Consider the following 17,345-nt stretch of genomic DNA (forward strand, 5'->3'; position numbering starts at 1 on the left):
CCAGTGACCCACGACCCAGAGACAAAAAAAATGGTTCAGTCCCCGAGTTGGTTTTTAAAACACTGCATACTATTCTACCACTTCGGGAACTTTGTTCTTCTTGGGTAGTTTTAAGCTGTGTCTGCAATCAGAAATGGAATCGATTTCTACATCCCCTTTGGATATGCATGCAGGATGCAGCTCTCCCCACGAGAATCCTGCCAGATCTTGGTCTGCACATTTTTTTTTAGATAAGCATTTTAAGAGTTCATAGTCTCACCATTAATAATTATATGGCTCTAAAGGAGGTGAATGGATTCCATATCGAGCTACAAGTCTACAACTGACATCACTCTTCTGTGTTTCTTCAGATGAATCATGAAATTCAAAAGAAAAAGCTCGTTCAGAAACAAAGCCAAAATGGTTTTTGATGGTAACAACATGGGTTTCCACAGCTATGGTCGTTAATTATGTTGACTTGGTAACCTGTCTCAAGTCCCAGTGAGTGCACCATGATATTGGAAGTTGGAACCCGCTCAAACATAAAATTGCCCAATAGCTACCAAAGCAGGCCCCTTCAGTTGATAATTAACTATACAAATGATCTGAAATTACATCATCCAAGACAATGACATCAACAAGATGACAGCTCAATGGTGATCAAAGAAATGGATATTTCAGTTGGATACATCATGGCTCTTGAAGAAAGCCTTTCTCCTCCAAGTAAGATACCACTTGTCCTGCCATGACCAATGGAGTGGGACAAATTCCATCTTTCTGCTGTATTTCTATCTGGGGAAGAAAAACCATCAGATTCATCAGGTCAGAATATGGTAATAGAGACAGCTAAAATAACAGTCACAGTAGATAAAGCATCAAATTACGTATGGGTCAAAGACTTTTCCATAAGCAATAAAATATTTGAGGACAAGGGCTAGTAGACATCTTCTGCATTAACCATTTACTGTAACATTTATTGTATTTTTACTCTAGAATTCCTTAGAAGAAAATCAGAAAAGTTGAAGTTCTTTTTCATCATGTTCCCTTGTGAAATGAAGGATGCTTACAACTCATATATCATCTTCCTGCATTCAGATATTGTGGTTCTTTAAATGGTTGTCAAACAATCAAGTGACACCTGTATGCTGACATACTCATTAAATGTGGCATATTTCAAATGAAAATGGTCCAATGTGCATCTCAGAATACTATATTACTACCTGACACCTTGGCATTCAGAGAAACAAATGTTTTGAATAAATGGGCTCAAACCATGGCATAGTTCCTGAAAATGGATCTATTGTAATGAACTGAAAATATATATCCACATGGTTGCGTTCAAGATATACATATATCCACATTCATACTGCATCTGCAGGTGGTTGTACATGCTGACACACATGTGCATGATCATGATGGAAAATGTATGAGAATTCCATTTATCACGCATAATTTAACAATGACAACATACCTCACAATTCAGGGGTGGTTCATATGGATCATCTATTCCAGTAAAACCTGCAAGTTAATGTGATGGTTGGTTAGCGAAGCTCTACAACCTAGTCTTAAGCACTGTTGAACACATTCTACAACATAAAAAAGCATTATGGTCCACTTTGCACTGGCCACTGACAAAAGAAGTTTTATCACTCACTTTTCATTAAAGATTCCACAGATTTAAAGTGCTGGTAATATCTGATAGCTGGCAGAGTGGGTGTTGGAGAGCAGATGACTTGGTTAAGTGGCAAACCACCACCATTCTAACCAAGCTTTGATGGTGGTTTGACCCAAAAATAGAGTACAGAAAAAAAAAGGCAGCCCAGTGCACAAGGCTGGAGAGGGACAGATGTACACAGACTTATCCCTGCAGATATACAGAGAGGTTGTTTCCAAGATTTGAACCCTGGTCACCCAGGTTGCAATGGAGCAACCCAACTGTTTCACCAAGGCCTATCTTCAGTCTCTGTACTAGGACCAAAGATGGATATCACCTCTGAGGCAGAAAACAGAAGAAACTGAATCCCCCTCTCTTTAGTGGATAAAAATAATCTGGTTAGGACAAAAATGGAGTATTAGAAGCATTATAATCTATTGCAATGAGATCTCAGAAATGTTCTTGTTGCTGACTTGTGATTCAAGAAACTCTCAGTCCTATACTATAGAAATTTTGTTTTTATATTCCATAATCTTATTTATAGTTTTATGAAAAAAAAAGTAGGAGCCATTGCTTAGTGCAATGGTGAAATCTTGGGCTGAAAAACATGACAATGTAGGTTATCAAGGAGAGCATTTACCCTGTATTTCCTTTAAAAACCAACTTCTAATTCATGTTTCTTCTCCAAAGTTATTAAGTATCCCATCCCACCTCAAGAGTAAACATGTCAGTGAAGCAAAAAAGAAAAAAAAAAAGTGAGGTCATGTCAGTAAATGAAGCCAAAGTTTAGTTCGGGGAGCAAACCTTTGATCTTTCCTGCACGTGCAAGCTTGTAAAGGCCCTTTGCATCTCTTTGCTCACAAACTTCTAGAGGCATGTTCATATAAACCTGTTAAGTCAGAGATAATCAATGTCAAGCATCAAGTAATTTCCTTATCTAGGGACAATTACAGAAAGAATCATTTCACAAGACCCTTACCTCAATAAAACTTTCATCTGGCAATAGGGCACGGCAAGCATCTCGATCCCTTCTATATGGAGATATGAGACTAGCAATACATATCAAACCAGCATCTGCAAAGAGTTTTGCTACTTCCCCTGAAATCCAAGGAGTAGATAACTTAGGAATGTCAGAAGGATGCTAAAAATTTATTAAACAGGGGAAAAAGACTAGTCTTTGACTTAGTAGAAAATACAAAAGGAAAGGAAAAATCAAACAAAAGCCACTTCATTTTTTGTAAAAGCTTTCCTAAACAATAATAACAATCAATAGGGAGGCTACTGGATGTCTAAAAAGCCATTTTAGAAGCAGTTGAGCAAAGATTAGATATGAGGACCTAGTTGGCACAAGGTTCCACTGGAGGAAGATTTTTGCAAAGATTTTATCACATCTGATAATATGACAAAGTAACTATACAGTGATCTTGGAAAGAAAGGTTAGTTTGCCAAAAGTAGTGCTCCTGTATCTTGTTTCATAATTAATAATGCATATCTATACATTGAACTTATTTTGCAACATGCTCAATTTGGACTTAATATTCAAAATCACTCTGTTTGAAGCCATACTTACCAACCCTACGTATATTTTCTGCACGACCTTCGGGTTTAAAACCAAGATCTTTGTTTAAGCCATGCCTAAGATTATCTCCATCAAGGATGTATGAAAGCTTTCCTCTAGTGTGCAACTCTCTTCCAATTGAGCATGCTAGCGTGCTTTTTCCTGAACAGTTTAAATAAACAATTCAAAATATATGGGTTAACAAAATAATATATTGGTGGTACTAAATTAACAACATAAAGTATTGCCTTCCTGTTTTATTATGTTCCTTGTGCAGGTAGAAAGGGTACAATCGGCTTTGTTATAAATCAATTAAATACTATAATATATTGTCTCAAGCTGACGAGCATGAGAGTGCAGGTTCAAGTCAGAGAGCAACCACTTTGTACAAAACAATAAGGTTAGGTCCATATGCAATCCACCCTCCCAGGATTCCAAATAGCTAGGACCAACAAAGAGTATTGTCTCAAGCTGACGAGCATGAGAATGCGGGTTCAAGTCAGAGAGCAACCACTTTGTACAAAACAATAAGGTTAGGTCCATATGCAATCCACCCTCCCAGGATTCCAAATAGCTAGGACCAACAAAGGGTAATGGCATTTTTTTCCCATAATACTTGAATGGTAAGAATACTTGAGTGGTAAGAAGCAAATACACATTGAGCCCACATCCAGAAGAACAGAATTGAAGCACAAGAAAAAGAATTTTGAACTTGTTCTAATATCAACTTGATGGTCATGCTAGCCTCATACATAAATATTCATTGCAATTCATTGCAAATGCATGTTTGTTCCTTTTCAGAGGGTTTTTGAAAGAAAATTTTATTGCACTAGCCACTATCTATCATGCATCTCATGTAATAACACTAAAAAATTCAACAATATCTTATGGATAACTACTGTTGTGGAACTACTTACCTCTTGTTGCAGTTTTTTTTTTTTCTTTTTCTTTTCTTATAAAAGATGTCTAATGCAACCACTATAGAAAACATGAAATGTGGATGCCTACCAACAGTTGAAAAAATGCAGTATGATACATGGTAAGGAAAATTAATATGATCTTGGGATTTATTGCAACAGGTTTTCCTTTAACCTTGGAACTTTCCTAAATCCCAGCTCCATTGCTCCATTGATTTATCTTCTTCTTTTTCTTTTTCTTTTTTCTTTTAAGAATGTTCTATGAATATTTTGTTGTCCTTATGACCATCAATAGGTCATATGCATACTAGATTCCTAAACTTGAAATCTTACTATTGAGACTCTCAAAACTATCATGCAATCCAAAAGTAAAGCTTCAGACTGTTAAGCGCCACCACATCTGCACCAGATAGGCATGTGCATTTATTAGCACTGAAATGATTGTTTCGTCGGGTGTTTATCAATTAAACACTCAGCCGTTTGAGGAAGCTTCAAAATTTTGCTTCCCCCAACTGTTCACTGTTTCTTGAAATGAAAGGCTTACCTGACGTTGATGTGGCATCTTACATGGAGGCATTAAGAAGTGATTTGGTGTGTAGGGGATCATGAATGCATTGCTTCTATGTGTTATAATTCAGGTCTGCCTTAGAGTTCGGCCTGACTGAGTTCAGTTATGTAGAAGAAGAAAAAGTGATAAAGAAAAAGAGAAAGAGAGAAAGAGAGAGGAGAGAATTCTGGTTCGAACTGAAAGAGTCAACTTGACTTCTCCCAGTCGGCCAGTAAGTATTTATATTATTATTAAACATGACTGAAAAGACCTATATGTCCTTACTTAAGTTAAGAGCACATGTTTCAACACAACATTACAGATCAACAACATCAATCAAGGTATAAAGACAGAAATACCCCTATGCTAACACTCCCCCTCAAGCTGGGAGTATATGCTACATAAGTAGTCCACTCTTCCCCGACTCAAGCCTTTTGTAAATAAGTCAGCCCACTGATTTCTTGCATTAACATGTGTAGTGTCTACCTCTCCATTCAGCACCTTCTCCCTCACAAAGTGACAGTCAACCTCAATGTGCTTGGTTCTTTCATGAAACACTGGATTAGAGGAGATATGAACTGCAGTCTGATTATCACAATAGAGCTTCACTGGAGTGTTAATGTTGTACCCTACTTCCTGTAGAAGGTTCCTTAGCCACACTAATTCACAAGCGGTATGCGCCATAACCCTATATTCTGCTTCTGCACTGCTTCTTGCCACAACCGTCTGCTTCTTACTTTTCCATGTCACCAGGTTACCTCATAGAAATGTGCAATAGCCTGTAGTAGACCGCCTATTAGACATAGAACCGGCCCAATTAGCATCAGAATACCCTTCTATTTCAAGTTTTCACCCACTCTTGTATATCAGACCGCGACCCGGGGCCCCTTTTAGATACTTCACAATTCTCAGAACCGCATTCCAATGAGGAATCAGAGGTTTTTGCATGAACTAGCTTACCACACTAACTGTAAATGAGATGTCTGGTCTGGTAAAGGTTAGGTAGTTCAGTTTGCCCACAAGTCGTCGGTATCTGCCAGGGTCTTCAAACACTTCACCCATATCACTGCTTAGCTTGGTATTTGTGTCCATGGGTGTTACGGCTGGTTTGGCACTCAACAAGCCTGTTTCTTCCAGCAAATCAAGCACATACTTCCTCTGGCACAGATTGCGGAAGCGTGGTGGGCCCATAACCCACAGATCCCAGGATCGGAACCTAGCTCTGATACCATGTTATAATTCAGGACTGCCTTAGAGTTCGGCCTGACTGAGTTCAGTTATGTAGAAGAAGAAAAAGTGATAAAGAAAAAGAGAAGGAGAGAAAGAGAGAAGAGAGAATTCTGGTTCGAACTGAAAGAGTCAACTTGACTTCTCCCAATCGGCCAATAAGTATTTATATTATTATTAAACATGACTGAAAAGACCTATGTGCCCTTACTTAAGTTAAGAGCACATGTTTCAACACAACATTACAGATCAGCAACATCAATCAAGGTATAAAGATAGAAATACCCCTATGCTAACACTATGCTTTGTTCAATTAACTATATACTAGCTTGGGGCTAGAATTAAAGAGCCACAACCATCTACCTAGGAGAGCAGTATTTACCTGCCTAAAATTTCTCACTCCTAAACCCCCTGCCGAGACAGATTTGCATATGGAATCCCACTTAACCTGATGGATCTTTTGTTCACCATCCTTCCCACTCCATAGGAACTTCCTTTCTAGCTTTTCCATCCTTTCAGCCACCTGTGTTGGGATTGAAAACAGAGATAAAAAGTGGATGGGTAGACTTGCTAGGACACTTTTCAACAGAGTAATCTTAGCTCCCTTGGACAAATACCTGGACTTCCAACCCCCCAACTTCTTCTCTATCCTTTCAATCACCGGGTCCCAAATGGATTTGGAGTGACATTTTGCTCCAACTGGAAGACCCAGGAAACTGAAAGGGAGTTTTCCCACTTTACACCCAAGCTCCACAGCAAGATCCTGGATGTTATTGACCTCCCCAACTGGGATAATTTCACTTTTCTGAAAATTCACCCATAATCCAGAGATCACCTCGAACCAAATCAGAATCATCCGAAGATTACTTAACTGCTCCTTTTCTGCCTGAACAAAGAACAAAGTATCATCTGCATACTGTAGTAAAGGGACCATGGTTCCTTCCTCTGCCACACTCTAAAACCTTCCACACAGCCTTCAGCCGCAGCTCTTTTAGATAATCTAGCTAAAGCCTCCACGACACAGATAAACAACAAGGGAGAGGGGGTCTCCTTGTTGAAGACCCCTCAAACTTCTATATTTTTTTTATTATTTTCTATTCTAATGTAGACCATATGTCAAGTAAAAGGGATTCCCCTTTATCAATAGCTTGAGCGGTTCCAGATTTTATAGGATAGATATGATCATTAAATGATGTGAGCCTTTAGATTTGATTTGCATGCAAGATGAACAGTTGGACCTCAATTTCAGCCATTATAGATGTGTATGGGAATTCTGGACCATTAGATCAACTTGATGGTGCTCCAACATAAAGCAAGAATGTCACACTGGAATGTTTATGGTGTTGTTTCTTAAAATATTCCACCAAACAACCAAAAAGGAAAAAATGTTTATTGTGCTTAGGTGGCAGATGCCTTTAAGGGGTGTTACTAAAAATGCCCCACCAAACAGCCAAAATCAAGAACGTTTAAAGTGGTGTTTTTCAGATAAAGTGTTTATCTGAAAAGTGCCCATCCATAAACCAATGGAGCGAAACACATAGTTGGTTTCTGAAGATTATTCAACAGAAATTAAGTCTTAATCTTGTAGTAGAGACCACTTGAAATGGTTTGGTCCATGAATTAGGACTGGAAATGGGGAGAAGTAAAGGAAATAGCCAAATAGGAAAGAATTGAATAATATTAAATAAATGATGAATAATAATAAATAAAAAGAGCATATATAGTACTGTATTTGTCGATGACCTGTTGAATATCAATTCAATTGTCACAGTACAATATATAACATAAACCATCAGGTTATATAGGATATAGTCTGAGACCACTTGAATACATCCAATCACACAGTTTAGTGACCAAACCTGATCCACTGAGGCCTGTAATCCATACAACACATCCTTTTTGCTGAAGAAGTTTCTGCCTTTCAAGTTTCCCAACCGGGCATTCATGCCAGAAAATATTTGCTGGTTTGCCCAATGTAGACATCAGAGGTTTTGGTTTTTCGTCCTTGCCCTATTCAAGCATAACTTGTTCAAATTCAACGGCAGAAAAAGGACAGAAAAAGAATCAACTTAGGAAACAAGATTCAAGAAGCGATGACAACAGGAATAAATCATTGCCAACACCCAATAATCACACTGTGATCCTGTTTTTCAAAATGTTCCACAAAGAGCAGAAATTCCTGAAGATCATATGATCAAAAGCGTGCATCTGTTGAACTTTGGATTTTGATGATAGAGATAATCATGAATTGAAAAAAAAAATAGTAAGATAAGGTGGGGATTCTTGGGTAGTTTTAACATGCAAATGCTATGGATTTTCCAATTCCCATATGAGCAGGAACCTTCAGTAACCGGATTACCAAATGTCCATGTCCGGAAATTACTGATTAAACAAACATGTTCTTTTGCGTCCCCATTAGTCTTACACATAAACTAGTAAACAAGAATGCGTTCATCTGAAAGGACAACATCAAGACAACAACAACCAGCAATGATGAATATGATATTTATTTAATTTGTCTTTAAGCAGCCATTACAATAGAAGAATTCAAGTAAAACTACCCTTCCAAGTTCCAAAGATTACATGGGGTTGGGCAAAAACCCATAATGATCTTGATCCCAAGATCATGTTCACTGAACCTCAATGTTTTCAAGTGTTTGGTGATCAATAATGCATTTGTTCGTATAAAAGATACTGGTATTTTCTCATCTGCAGTCTAATGTACCATCATTAAAATCTCCAAAATTGCCTAATGCCCAGATACCCAAAAACCAATCTGAGACCCAATTACTCAGATTCTAAGCTAAAACCTACTTGAATTCAGAAACTCAGATTGCAAAAAACGAAGAGAAAAAAAAAAAACACATCAAATACCTGCGACAGAACAGTACAATCTTTGGTTTTCTCCTTGTCTTCCTCACTAACGACTAATGAGAGAGAGAGAGAGAGAGAGAGAGAGAGAGCTCAAAGCGATGTTTTAATGATTCAATCCCGAAAAAATCGACCGACCCAAACCGTATATTCAGGTGTCAGGCGGAAGGAAGGAACGGAAAGTCTGGTTCGTTTTGGTTTTGAATGAAGTGGACGCATTTATTTGCAAAACGGTGGGTGCGCCATACGCACAGCATTCCCTCTTTCACGAGTAACAGAGAAACCGTTTCAGTTCACGTGGTGATTTTTTTGAGGAATGAGCTTCTTCCCCTCCGTGGCTCCGCACCGTTTTTGTATGTGATAAATTAACAAAAGTTTAGTTAAAAGGACAAAAACACCCTTCTCATATTAATACTCAATAATAGGCTCTAAGTAGGATACTTTCGTCCTTTCAGTGGAGACCAACGTCTCCGCACATTCCGTGAAGTTTGGTAGTCCCCTTTATAAATATTAAAATTAAATAATTACATAAATAAATGTGCCATTGAGTCGGATGTCACCAACAGTGTGGCGTGTGAGTCATCTGTCACTCCTCTCCTAAGCAAAGTCTCATTTTTATAACTATTGCGATGTAATAAAAGATTTTATTAAGTAAAAGCTAAATAATAAAATGGGTTATTTATTAAAATATCTTTTTTAATTTTATGGATTGATTAAAATTTATTAAAATACTATTTATAATTTATAATAGATTTAATCAATATTTCATGTGGAAAATGATTTTATTTAAATAAATTTAATTAAAAGAAAATAAAAATAAAAATATTACTTTTGCCCTTAATAAGACATTAGCAACCAATGTATTTGTTATATTTGATCAATTTTGTTAAAAAATATTAAGGGTATTTTTGGAATAAAAATCATGGGCTTAATGTCAAAATAAACATTCTTTAATGAAATGTTGATTAAATAAAATAAGGTCGCATTTGGCAAGTCTTTTTGCGCGGGGCTTTGGGCTGTTTAGAAGCCGAGAATCCTGAATTCTAGGCTTTTCCCATTTGGCAATAGAAATATCTATTTGGGAAAAGCTCTAGCCCATAAAAGATGCCATAAGCCCGAATTTGGGCTTTTTCAAGAAGCTTCAAATGAAACTTTACAATCTTTTAGTGCCCTATTTTCTTCGAATATGTGGTACGATGCACATGCTTAGGAGAAAATGGGTTATCTTTCCACAAAAACTATTTGAATGTGTAAGTGGGACCTACCAATGGTATGTGGGACCCACCTTGGAAAATGTATGTGAGTCCACATTAGGTATTATGTGGGGTCTACCTTGTAAAATGTATGAGTCCCACATATATGTCCACACATGGACCCTACATGCATGTCCACCAATGGTACGTGGGGCCCACCTTGCAAAAATGTTTGTGGGCCCTACATACATGTCCACACATGGACCCTACATACATGTCCACCAATTGTATGTGGGGCGCATCTTGAAAAATGTATGTGGGCCCCACATACATATCCACACATGGACCCACATGCATGTCCACCACTGGCATGTGGGGCCCATCTTGTAAATGTATGTGGAGCCCATCTTGAAAAATGTATGTGGACCCCACATACATGTCCACCAATGGCATGTGGGGGTCATCTTATAAATGTATGTGGGCCCTACATACATATCCATACATGGAACCCACATGCATGGCCACCAATGGTATGTCGGGCCCACCTTGTAAAATGTACGTAGACCCTACATACATGTCGACACATTGACCCCATATGCATGTCCACCAATGGTATGTCAGACTCACCTTGTAAAATGTACATGGGCCCCACAAACATGTCCACCAATAGTATGTGAGTCCAACGTGTTAAATGAAAAGTTTGTTGGCCCACACACAAGACATTCACATTACCAAATAGTCTTCTAGTTTTTATGGTCTTTTGTGAGATCTATATAAAATATTTTATTCCAAGATCTATTTGCAAAAGCTTACCCTATCTTTTGACCTTCAGATCTTGCAACATATCTTCTGGAAAAGGCTTGCCAAACAGGCACTAAATAAGTTGTAAAATATATGAGATGCTTTAGTAAAATGAAAACTATAAGGTATGTTTAAATAAATATGTAAAACTATAAGGTGTGTTCTAGTAAATGACCCTAATAGAAATACAATTGTTTTATATTTTCAATTTTTTAAATAATTAATAATTATTCATATTTTAGATACTACTTTTAATAATTTTTTTTATGATACAAAAATAACAATAATTAATTTTATTTAGGTTTATTCATCAAACTAATGAAATTAGCCAACCCGATAAACTCAACCCGAGTTGGTCGATTTTCTAGTATTTTAGGTTGGCTTTGGTTCAAAAATTTCCCAAGTAGACCAAGTTGGATCAGTTTCACATTGGCAATTTGTAAATCGACCAAAATCGAATGACCTAACCATGGATATATATTAACATTTTATATTTTAAATATAATTTTTAATATGGAAAAGTGGGAAATTTCCCATATTTCTTAGTCTAAAATGTTTTATATCATAAATCTAATTTTTAAATTTATTTTTTTAACAATTGCATTATAATTTTTAAAATTAAATTAAATTTTTAAGTTTAAATCTTTTGAACCAGCTGACAAAACAAAAAAATTAACCCAAACCGATACAACTTGAGGGGGTCGGATTTTACGAAAGGTTAGTCGGTTTTAGCTGACTAGGTCAATTTGGTTGGCTAAATAGCCTATGACCGTACCGAACCAACTCATGAACACTTATAATTTCAGCTAAATTAATAGTCTCATCTCTGATCAATAACAATAGATTAATCTCTAATAATAATTAAAAATTTATAGTAAAAAAACACAATTACTGAAAATATATTGATAATGAAAAAAATACAATAAGTACTAAAAATATATTAACTTAGTCAATAAATATTATTGATGAGGGCAGATTTGGCCCTCCAGTAAAATTGTGACACGTGGCACCTCGTGACAACTAGGAAAACACCCAGCCAACAAACTTACGAAGTTGGTGACCCACCCGGGCACCTGTCTGGCCGAACTGGCGCGACCTGCGCGCGGCCTTACGCGCCTGTGCGACCTGCGCGTGGCCTGACGCGCGCCTGCACGGCGCGCACGAACTGCACGGCATGCGCGCGGCCTAGCGCGTGGCCTGCGCGAACTGTGCACGGCCTGCGCGACCTGGCCGACCTGGACCAGCCTAGCGCGTGATCCGGCCAAGGCGCCAGCTTGACGACCTGATCTAGACACTGACCCGCCGACTGACACAGGCGCTAGCTTGACGACCTGATCTAGGCACTGTCCCGCCAACTGACACAGGCGCCGACCTGACTACCTGGCCTAAACACTGACCCGTCGACTGACGCAGGCACCCCTCTGACAACTCGGCCCAGGCACCGACCTGGCCGCTTGACACAAGCGCCAGCCTGACGACCTCGAGGAGTTCACCATCGTACCCCGGTTCTGACCGGATGCAACGAGTCTTACCGTTTGGAGGCTTTTCACCCACCTAACCCGCGAAGACTCCGGTATATAAAGACCTCACCCCCCAAAGGGAAAGGGGGGAGGAAAGGAAAGGGAAGTAACCCTGCTCTCTAGCTCTCTCATATTATCTTCAAAGCTCTCTACAATAAGAGTGCTAACTTAAGCATCGGAGAGCCCCCACCGGGAAAGTACCCCCAGGACCTCTAATTCAGTTCTCGCAGGTCCTTCAGCTCCCGCTGCCTACGAAGAGGAGAAAAAGATGCAGTTCTCGGAAGTCCCTCAGCTCCCCCCACCTACAAGGAGGAAGAGATGGAGTTCTCGGAGGTCCCTCAACTCCCGCCACTTACAAGGAGGAGGAAAAGATGGAGTTCTCGGAGGTCCCTTAGCTCCCGCCACCTACAAAGAGGAGGAAAAGATGGAGTTCTCGCAGGTCTCTCAGCTCCCGCCACCTACAAAGAGGAGGAAAAGATGAAGTTCTCGCAGGTCCCTCATCTCCCGCAGCCTACAAAGGAAAGAAGACCGCCTCATGCTGAGGGCAGTCGGATTGCGCCGCACCAGGGAGCTCCAACATTCTCTAAGGCATCGACCGCCTAGTAGGCAGTTCGCCACCAAGGCAGTTTGCCCCCAGGCAGTTCGCCACCAGGGAGTTAGCCTCCAAGGCAGTTCACCACCAAGGAGTTCGCCACCAAGGAGTTCGCCACCAAGGCAGTTCTCCCCCAGGCAGTTCGCCACCAGGGAGTTAGCCTCCAAGGCAGTTCGCCCCCAGGCAGTTCGCCACCAGGGAGTTCGCCCCCAAGCAGTTCGCCACCAAGGCAGTTCGCCCCCAGGGAGTTCGCCACCAGGGAGTTCGCCCCTAGGCAGTTCGCCACCAAGGCAGTTCGCCCCCAGACAGTTCGCCACCAAGGCAATTCGCCATCAGGGAGTTCGCCCCCAAGCAGTTCGCCACCAGGCAGTTCGCCACCAGGGAGTTCGCCACCAGGGAGTTCGCCCCCAGGCAGTTCGCCCCCAGGCAGTTTGCCACCAGGGAGTTCGCCACCAAGGCAGTTCGCCCCCAGGCAGTTCGCCACCAGGGAGTTCGCCCCCAGGCAGTTCGCCACTAGGGAGTTCGCCCCCAGGCAGTTCGCCACCAAGGCAATTCGCCCAAGGCAGTTCGCCCCCAGGCAGTTCGCCACCAGGGAGTTAGCCTCCAAGGCAGTTCATCCCCAGGCAGTTCGCCCCCAGGAAGTTCGCCACCAGGGAGTTCGCCACCAGGCAGTTCGCCCCCAGGCAGTTCGCCACCAAGGCAGTTTGCCCCCAGGCAGTTCGCCACCAAGGCAGTTCGCCCCCAGGTAGTTCGCCACCAGGGAGTTCGCCACCAGGCAGTTTGCCACCAAGTAGCTCGTCACTGAGGTACGCCACCACCGGGTCAAATAACGAGGTACTTTGCCAAAAAATTTTACATCACAAAACATTGGTACGTGGCCGAAAACGGTTACATCAATTATAATCTCTAATAAATATTAATCAATAAGTTATAACAAAAATACAATAAATACAATAAGTACAATAAATTAAATTTAAAATTTTCAATAATAGTAGTTTAATCTCCAATAATTATTGAAAGTTTTCTATTAAATAACAAAACAAAATAAATTTATACATAATCATTGAAAATACATTTATCACAAAAAACAATAAATAGTTACTGAAATATAATAAATATTAATTTTAGTATATATAATTATATAATAAATACTGATTAAGAGTTTAAAATTATTATTAATAAATATTATTTTCTTGAATTATTACTTGATATAAGTGAAATTAGTTATTTTCAATATTATGTAAAAATAATAATTATTAATTTCAATATTATGTTATAATTATTTTTCTATTTTGAAGAAATTTTTTAAATTTATTACATAATTTCGTTATTTTAATTATTTAAAATTTAGTTATGATAAATATTTAGTTATTTAAATATTTAAATAATCTATAAAATATTTAATTTTTTTGTTATTTAAATTTTATTTATTCAAATCTATTACATATTATTGAATAGTTGAAAAACATTTAAATTGATAATCCAGAAAAAAAAACATAATTTAAATTGTTAGTACATCATTTTGTGATATATTTTGTAAAAACATAAAATTATTTTTTATGTTTTTGATAAATATTTTAAAGTTATTACATAATTTTGTTAGAATATTTAAATAATTCTTAAATTTTTGAATCCAAACTTTCTTTAGATAGATATAGATAAAAGGTAGGGGAGAGGATAAATAGGAATTAGAGATAATTTAGAAGAGAACTCTCTACTAAATTCGAGATAACTTTGGAGATAAATAGAAATTAGAGATTATTTAGAAGATAAATAGAAAGTAGAGATAATTTTGGAGAAAATTGAGGAGATAGTTTAGGAAAAATTTTAGGAGAAGAGATTATTTAGGTTATTGGGAAAGTGCTGGTTGTTTAAAAAATGACATGAAATTAAAAAAATAAAAAATTCAAGAAAAGGAGAAAATTTATAGTCTTCTTTGTTTTAGTATATACTAGTGGGACCTGTGTGATGCACGGGATTTATTAAGCAAAAGCTAAATAACATAAATGGTTATTTACTAAAGTACCTCTTATAGTTTCATCCATTTACTAAATCTACCTTATAGTTAGCATTTTACTAAAACACCACTTATAATTTGAAATGAATTTAATCAATCTTCCATTAGATGATAGTGGAAAATGACAATGTTGACCCTAATGTTTATTTAAATAAATTTAATCAAAAGAAAATAAAAATGATGATACTATTTTTGCCCTTAATAAGACACGGGCGCCGGGCAACCACTCTATTAGCTATATTTGGTTAATTTTGTTTTTTATAAAAAAATGTTAAGGGTATTTTTGGAATAAAAATCATGGGCCAAATGACAAAACAAACACTCCTTAATGAAAGGTTGATTAAGTAAATAAGTTGTAAAATATATGGGATGTTTTAGTAAAATGCAAACTATAAGGTAGGTTTAAGTAAATATGTAAAACTATAAGGTGTATTCTAGTAAATGACCCTAATAGAAACACATAATAGTATACAATTATTTTATATTTTCAACTTTTTAAATAAATAATAATTATTCATATTTTCTATACTACTTTTAATAAACGTTTTATAATACAAAAATAGCAATAAATAATTTCAGTTAGGTTTATTCATCTAATAAATAACAATAGTTTAATCTCTTATCATTATTGAAAATTTATAGCAAAAATACACAACTATTGGAAATATATTGATAATGAAAAATACAATATGTACTAAAAATATATTAACTTTTAGCCAATAAATAGTATAATCTCAAATAATAGTTTAATTTCTAATAAATATTAATCAATAAGTTATAACAAAGATACAATAAACATGGTTTTCAAAACCGAACCGGACTGGACGGTCGAGCTATAAAAGCCGAGAACCATTAAGGTGACCGGTTCCATTTTACCCCAAAACCATTAATTTGTCAAAAATGTTGATTTGGTCAGCAAATCGTTGACCCGGGCAGTTGAACCGTTTGAACCGTTCAGCAGTTTTGGCCATTTTTATTTCTATTTATTTATTTTTTTGTCTGAAAAGATAGTCCATTGGTTCGAATGGTCAGATTATTCGACCCAAGAACTGGACCTCTAACCGGTTCATTGTTTGGTTCAGTTTTAAAAACCTTGATGATAAATACAATAAGTACAATAAATTAAATTTAAAATTTTCAACAATAGTACTTTAATCTCCAATAATTATTGAAAATTTTCTATTAAATAACATAACAAAATAAATTTATACATAATCATTGAAAATACATTTATCACAAAAAATAATAAATAATTCTAGAAATACAATAAATTTTACTTTTAGTATATATAATTATATAATAAATATAGATTAAGAGTTTAAAATTATTATTAATAAATATTATTTTTTTGAAAGTTATTTTCTCAAATTATTACTTGATACAAGTGAAATTAGTTATTTACAATATTATGTAAAAATATTAAATTATTATTAAGTTCAATATTATGTTATAATTATTTTTCTAATTTTTAGATTTTTTCTAATTTATTACATAATTTTTTTTTATTTTAACTATTTAAAATCTAGTTATGTTAAATATTTTGTTATCTAAAGTATTTAGTTATTTAAATACTTAAATAATAGGTAAAATATTTAAAATTTAAAATATTAATTATTTATTGAATTTAATTATCCATAAATCATAATTTATACTAATAATACATAATTTCATTATTAATTTTGTAATATATTAAATTATTATTGATTTCATAATTATGTTATAATCAATTTTCTACTTTGAATAAATTTTTTAAATTTATTATATAACATTATTATTTTAACTATTTAAAATCTAGTTATGATAAATATTTAAATATCTATAAAATATTTATTTTTTTTGTTTGAATTTTATTTATTTAAAACTCTTACATATTATTAAATATTTGAAAAATATTTAAATTGATAATCAAGAAATACATAATTTAAATTGTTAGTACATAATTTCATGATATATTTTGTTAAAATATAAAAATATTTTTTTTTGTGTTTTTAATAAATATTTTAAAGTTATTATATAATTTGTTAGAATATTTAAATTATTCTCAAATTTTTTAATCCAAACTTTCTTTAGATAGATATAGATAAAAAGTAGGGGAGAGGATAAATAGGAATTAGAGATAATTTATGAGAGAAACTGCTAAGTAAGAGATAATTTTGGGGATAAATATGAATTTGAGATAATTTAGAAGATAAATAGGAATAAGAGATAATTTTGGAAAAAGTAGGGGAGTTAGTTTAGGAGAAATTTTAGGAAAAGAGATTATTTAGGTTATTGGGAAAGTGCATCTCATTGGTTGTCTTGAAATGACATAGAATAAAAAAAAAAAAATTCAAGAAAAGGAAAAAATTTCTTAACAACTTTGTTTTAATATATATATATATATATATGGTAGGTTCCAACTCGAGTTGTATGTGTAAATATATTGCGAGTGAGGTCAGTTTTTCCTTCACTATAAAGTAGTAAATATTC

At 36.0% G+C, this 17,345-nt stretch overlaps 1 protein-coding gene across 1 annotated transcript; it reads right to left on the reverse strand.

Annotated features, from left to right (window-relative positions):
* Positions 1-497: 497 nt before the first annotated feature.
* Positions 498-9,090, reverse strand: LOC148872928 (adenylyl-sulfate kinase 3-like). The gene is made up of 7 exons (XM_088969767.1): positions 8,757-9,090; positions 7,742-7,892; positions 3,204-3,353; positions 2,613-2,731; positions 2,438-2,522; positions 1,451-1,497; positions 498-771 (listed from the first exon to the last, which is right to left on the reverse strand). The coding sequence occupies exons 2-7, from the start codon at positions 7,863-7,865 to the stop codon at positions 670-672; spliced, it is 627 nt and encodes a 208-aa protein (XP_088825893.1). The 5' UTR covers positions 7,866-7,892; positions 8,757-9,090; the 3' UTR covers positions 498-669.
* Positions 9,091-17,345: the final 8,255 nt, after the last annotated feature.

This window comes from Nelumbo lutea, chromosome 2, assembly GCF_056320005.1.
Source record: "Nelumbo lutea isolate HS-2025 chromosome 2, American lotus-T2T, whole genome shotgun sequence".
Classification (NCBI taxonomy): Eukaryota; Viridiplantae; Streptophyta; class Magnoliopsida; order Proteales; family Nelumbonaceae; genus Nelumbo; species Nelumbo lutea.